This window comes from Formica exsecta, unplaced genomic scaffold (genome assembly GCF_003651465.1).
Source record: "Formica exsecta isolate Colony F162 unplaced genomic scaffold, ASM365146v1 scaffold325, whole genome shotgun sequence".
In the NCBI taxonomy this organism is placed as follows: domain Eukaryota; kingdom Metazoa; phylum Arthropoda; class Insecta; order Hymenoptera; family Formicidae; genus Formica; species Formica exsecta.
This window is the reverse complement of record NW_021850507.1, coordinates 87,387-93,804: the sequence shown is the minus strand read 5'-3', so window position 1 is coordinate 93,804 and position 6,418 is coordinate 87,387. Positions and strand designations below refer to the sequence as shown.

The 6,418-nt window shown below is 27.8% G+C and overlaps 1 protein-coding gene and 1 long non-coding RNA gene across 3 annotated transcripts; one reads left to right on the top strand and one right to left on the bottom strand.

Annotated features, from left to right (window-relative positions):
• Positions 1-694: 694 nt before the first annotated feature.
• Positions 695-1,493, bottom strand: LOC115238184. Its single transcript, XR_003884454.1, has 3 exons — positions 1,339-1,493; positions 1,079-1,169; positions 695-1,004 (listed from the first exon to the last, which is right to left on the bottom strand). It is a non-coding gene; the product is annotated as an uncharacterized LOC115238184 (long non-coding RNA).
• Positions 1,494-1,531: 38 nt separating this feature from the next.
• Positions 1,532-6,346, top strand: LOC115238183. 2 transcript variants are annotated; one of them, XM_029811785.1, is made up of 4 exons: positions 1,654-2,034; positions 2,131-2,317; positions 2,982-3,142; positions 4,260-6,346. In XM_029811785.1, the coding sequence occupies exons 3-4, from the start codon at positions 2,992-2,994 to the stop codon at positions 5,384-5,386; spliced, it is 1,278 nt and encodes a 425-aa protein (XP_029667645.1). In that variant the 5' UTR covers positions 1,654-2,034; positions 2,131-2,317; positions 2,982-2,991; the 3' UTR covers positions 5,387-6,346. The 2 variants fall into 2 exon arrangements, with proteins under 2 accessions (XP_029667646.1, XP_029667645.1); XM_029811786.1 differs by lacking the exons at positions 1,654-2,034; positions 2,131-2,317 and adding an exon at positions 1,532-1,635.
• The last annotated feature ends 72 nt before the right edge of the window (positions 6,347-6,418 follow it).

Below are 6,418 nucleotides of genomic sequence, written 5' to 3'. Positions count from 1 at the left end.
ACTAATTGATTTGTCTCATTATTCTGTACATAAAAGTATTACGGTAAGATTATCGAAAACTAAATATTTTACGAGATATTTTATTTTTTATATCAAAATATGTGTCAGATTAAAATATAAAATAACTCAAAAAGTACTTAATGAAAAAATACTTTATTATAGTGTTTTGAAAAGCTCTCGAGATAAGCTACAAGAATATGCAATAAAAAGTAGGCAATTCCATTTAAAAAATTCAGTTTGACCTTGATCTGACCTTTGCAACGCCATCCAAGGTCAAACAGCTATTACCGTTGAATGCGTCTTTTTAAGCCTTACAACTTTTGTCTGAAATATTTTTCTCTAAAATGCAACGTTTACGAGATATTTAAGTGTATTCAGACTTTTGACACACCCTGTATATTATATACAGGGTGAGGCATTTATAGTGACGCTGGCATATTTTTCGGAAACGAAGTGAGATATTAAAAAATATTTCAGACAAAGACTTTTTCAAGGTGAGGTCAATATGGTCCATGTTTTCTTAATTGGAATCCCTCATTTTTTATTACATATTCTTGTAGCTTATCTCGAGAGCTTTTCAAAACACTATATTATTACAAGAATTTACTATACTAAATAATTTATTTTTAGACAATTGTAAAACTGATATTTTTATAATAATATTTATGTAAGTCAATGATTCAGCATAAAATATGCATGATTAAAATTTAAATTTAAATCAATAATTAAAATCAAGCGACTGAAATTATTGCAAGTCTAATGAATGTATACATAATTTAAGAATAGATACAAACCTGCTGTTCCACATATAAATTCTATCTCGTATTTTTCCCATTGTACGTTTACTTCAGCACAAGATTTAATCAAATTGATACATTGTGCTGTATGCACATTAGATGGCCAAAATGTGTATTTCTTGTCATCTGTTAACCATTGTTTCGGTACTGTAACCAAGCCATCCTTCAGTAAAATTATGTAAAATATATCTTTATTCTGTACATTTTCTAGAAAAAATGGTAAAAGTGTGTGCGTAAGCTGCTTTTGCTTACTGGGCTATTTTACGCAATATCGTACTTACCTACGACACTCATAATGCAGATTGATTTAATTTTGTTTTCAAACATGAATTATCATTTAAAACAAACAGATATATCGCCTTTCTTCTACATCTACACAATATATTGCACAATCTTTATTACGCAATCCATAACAATCATTAATAATTATTTTATGCGATATACTATCTTATTTTACTTAGAGAACTTATTACGCAATTCATAACAATCATTAATAATTATTTTATGCGATATACTATCTTATTTTACTTAGAGAACTTACTACTAACGTATTATTAACTAGCCCATGCTAAACTACGTGTGACTATGTGCCATTAAATATTATAAATACGTGGCACCATATTTATAGATTTTGCCATAGTCGAACGGAATTTCACTACACAACAGTGATGCAACAAACTCGAGCCGGCCAGCACCAAGAGCAAGAGCACCGTGGTGCCGTGGTGGAGGGGGCACGTACTAACCGAGAACACGCACGTACATGGGTACATACATGTACTGCGTAAAAAACGCTTTACTTTTACTGGCTTTGCGCAACACATCTACGCTTCTCGGTTTAATAAGTACTCTAAATAAAATAAGATAGTATATTGCATAAAATAATTATTAAAAATTGTTATGGATTGCGTAATAAAGATTGTGCAATATATTGTGTAGATGTAGAAGAAAGGCGATATATCTGTTTGTTTTAAATGATATAAGACGGAACTTCGGCTCACGTACCCAGACAGCACGGTGACGTCAAATGACGTATTAATAATGTCATAATGATTTTAGAAACATCATTAAGACGTGCTACTTAGGTATATTTACATTGTGATAGAGTGAGCGTTACATTTGTGGTAGTGAGATCGAGATTCCGTTCGACACTGATTTACGTTTACACGGCAATATCTAGTTGAAAACACTCGTAATCTGCATTTTCATGATCAGCGTAAAACCGATTTGATAAGTCTGGGTACTGCAACTATTAGTGTTACGTATAATTATAATATAATTATTTATGCCATAAAATGGATAATTGCATTAGCGGAAACTATTAAACTGGTTCTAGATTGTTTTTTTTTGTGTCTTTTCGGGCGAAAAGGTCTTAAAATGCCTTGAATCTGCCTTTTATTGGTTATATGACAATATTGTTATATAAGGAAAACATAATAAAGACAAAATAAATATCACACCAACCTCATACTAACCTAATCTAACAAAAACCAATGTTTTGAAGAATTCTTGGACAATTATTGGTAAGAAATATATTTTTATTATATGATATATGATTACTTTAATGGAATACTGTTTAGTGGAATAGTTCAATAAAAATTTGTATGAAAATATTCATAATAAATATGATATATATTTATCATTACTTTAACATTAAGGGGATGGTGATCTCGTTTTAGAAACAAGATCACAACATAATCTCAAAAATGTTGAGTTCACAACATAATCTCAAAAATGTTGATTTTAATTGAAATAAATAAAATAGTATATATTATATTAAAATAATGAGGACTCCGTAGTTGCAAATTTAAATAATTACCTATAATAAATGCCAAGCAATAATTCCCCCCCCCCCTCTTTCACTCTCTTTAAAAATATATTTTTTTTCTAATAATTAAACAAAATATGTAGTTATTTTGTTTATCACATTATTTTTTAAAAAATATACAGGTAAATCTTTTATCTGATTATATATATTTAAATTTGCAACCACAAAGTTTTCATTATTTTAATATTAAAAATTTACCTTTTTATTTATTTTATATATATAACTAAAACTTACATTTTTGAGATTATGTTAGGATTTTTTTCTGAAATAAAATCTCACTCTCTTAATTATTTATTTTAATTTAATATTGGATAAACATATAACAGGATAACGTCTTGTTAATTGAATATACATTGCAGGATAACTTGTATGATGTCAAAACATTTTAAAAAACATGTCTCGGATTTGGGTGATCGTCAGTTCCGCCGTCGTATAAAAAATGAAACGGAAAATGTGCTGAGATATGTTTTCGAAAATATAAAAAATGATGATGATGATACGGATGAAGAAACAAGAAAAGGTATCATTTTTGCAATATTATTATATTGAAAAATTATATGTATTATGAAACAATTTATTTCATTCTACAGAAGACGTGTTGTTTTAAAAAGAAAATTATATTAAAATTATTTGTATTATTAACTAAGAATCTGTAATTATCATTTTTGTTACTAAGTACAAATGTTTTATAATCTTTTAATAGAAATAAATGTATTAATTATTTTATAATCGCTAAATTTAACATTTAAAAAAAATTGATTGTTGAATAAATAAATTTAAATTAATTGTAAAATCCAGATTAATTGAATATTATATTATCATGGCATACATATAATTTCATCTCTATAACATTCCCAACGAAAATGAACAAACATAAGAAGCATATAATAAGCAAATAATAAGAAGCACAGATTATTAGATATTTAAGTCATATGAATTAATGTAAAATTTGATTTAAAATAAACAATTAATACATTTTCATTTTTCAATAAAAGAGTAACACGATTATTAATGTTTTTCTTCAATTATTTAAAACAGAATAAAAATTTATTCAAATAAATATTATTTTATGCATTCATAATTATTGTAGCAGAAAATATTAATTCTAAATGTTATAAATAGGCAGACAATATATAAAACATTTTAATGTTTTATTACATAAGTATTATAGGTATCTTAAATATTCCGGGAAGTTCATATGTTTTCAATATTAAAAATATTGTTGTCAAAATATTTTAAATATCATATAATATATGTATCATTTTAGCACAATATTTTCATACAAGAAATATAATGTAGAGAAGCAATATTAATTTAAGTGTTTAATTTTAAAATACTTATAAAAAAATATTCCTATGATATATAATATATAAATATATCCCAGCAAAAACAGAACATTGCAGCAACATTATGGCAATGTTGCAACATTGTAGCAACATTACAGCAATATTGCAACATTGCCACAATGTTGCTGCAATGTTCTGTGTTTGCTGGGATATAATGTTTAGAAATATTCCCACAATATCATGTATAATTTTTATGTAATATTTTTTAAATATTGTAATTTGTACTACATTATGCGCTATTATGGATGCTAAGGAATTCATTAATTGTAATCCATTATTATATATTTTTAGAATTGCTCGGTTTTGCCTCGTACGAAGAACAATATATTGTTACGACTGAATCATTACATAGACCATGCTCTTCCTCTAGAGAGAATCCACTTGATAGACCTTTACAGCATCAGAATCAATGTGATAATGAATTTGAAGAGGTGCTGGATAAATTTGATGAAGAAAACTGTCATATTGATATAAATTGTCTGGATTCGGATAGTGATCCAATTGATTCAGATATTGAATGGTTTGACAATACAGATGATACAACAGTAGTGACATCATATCTTCCTGAATATGAAGATGTGATAAATACGGAGTGTTCCATAGAAGAAAATGAAAATGAAGAGATTGATAATACTAAAGAATTTTTAAGAAATTGGAAATTGAGAAATAATATTTCTCATACAGCTGTGACTGAGTTGTTATGTCATTTAAAATTGCATTCTTGTTTTCAAACTTTACCAACACGATCAAAAACATTAATGAATACTCCTCGCAACAAAGTAAATGTTATACCCATGACACCAGGTGGATACATGCACATAGGTTTGCACAAAGGCATAACAGAAACAATTTTAAATCAAAACAAAGAATTATTTCTTAATGGGATCGATATATCAATTTTTATAGATGGTATTCCACTTTTCAAATCAGGTGTATCATTGTGGCCTATTGTAGGTTCTGTAAAAAATACCCGCCATATTTTTCTTATTGGAGCTTATTACGATCCTGAAAAGCCGTATGATAGTAACCTTTATCTAAGTGCTACTGTAAATGATATTAAAGATGTATGTCAAAATGGTATAATAATTGAAGGATTATATTATAACTGTCGAATTGATTCTGTTATAGCTGATGCACCAGCAAAGTCATATATTTTAAATGTCAAAGGTCACTGCGCATATTATAGTTGTACTAAATGCCATATAAAAGGCGAATATACTCATAGGCGCGTTTATATGTTAAATAGTCATGAACAATTACGAAATGATGTTGAATTTAAAAATAAAACTGATCTTAATTATCATTTAGGACATAGTATTTTAACAGACATTCCGAATTTTGATATTGTTAATCAAATTCCTTTAGAATACATGCACTTAATATGCCTCGGTGTTATGCGTAAACTTTTATATTTATGATTAAGTAAATCAAAACAACCGTATTCTTTAAATGCGCAAAGTATACAACGTTTATCCGTTTTGTTAGAAAACATTGCAGCGTTTGTCCCTAATGAATTTTCACGCAAAACTCGATCGTTACAATTAGTTAAATATTTCAAAGCAACCGAATATAGATTATTGCTTTTATATACCGGTCCTGTTGTTTTAAAAAAAAATTTAGATAAAAATATATTTAACCATTTCTTGACTTTACACGTATCTATACGAATTCTATGTAGTAATGATTGTAATCAGTACATCGAATATGCAGGTCAACTCTTAGAAAAATTTGTTGATGCAATGCCACATTTGTATCATGAATGTTTTGTATCGCATAATATGCATGGATTGATACATGTTATACAAGATGTTAAAACATTTGGACCATTAGACAATTACAGTGCCTTTAAATATGAAAATTTTTTACAGCATCTAAAACGAATAGTCAAAAAGTATACGCAACCTTTACAACAATTGTATAATTGGTATCATGAAATGAAATCTGATATAATAAGGACTGATTTTCGTACAACTGAACTTGTAATCGTTAGCGACTCGCAAACTGGTTATTGTATTTTGCCCAATGGAAAAAGAGGACCTTCGTATACAGAAGCTATTTCAAATAATTATCGTTTTCGAGTGCATACTATCAATGATAATTGCTGTTTATTGACAAATGGAGAAATTGTAAAAATAACAAAATTTTTTTACGACTTTGAGAAGGAAGAATCAATCATTTGTGGGAAAAGAAACAAGCGAAAAGAAAATTTATTTACAATTCCATGTGAATCTTCTTTATTTCAAATTTATGTCGTTTCTCAGTTTTCGCAAGAAAAAATGTGGTCATTGGATAAAATTAGAAATAAAATGTTTATATTGACGTATGAAAACAAATACGTTGTATTACCATTGCTGCATAATGAATATAATACAGAAAAATTTATTTTGCAAGTTCCTTAATACATGTGTGTGTGCGTGTGCGTGCGTGCGTGTGTGTGTGCGTGCGTGCGT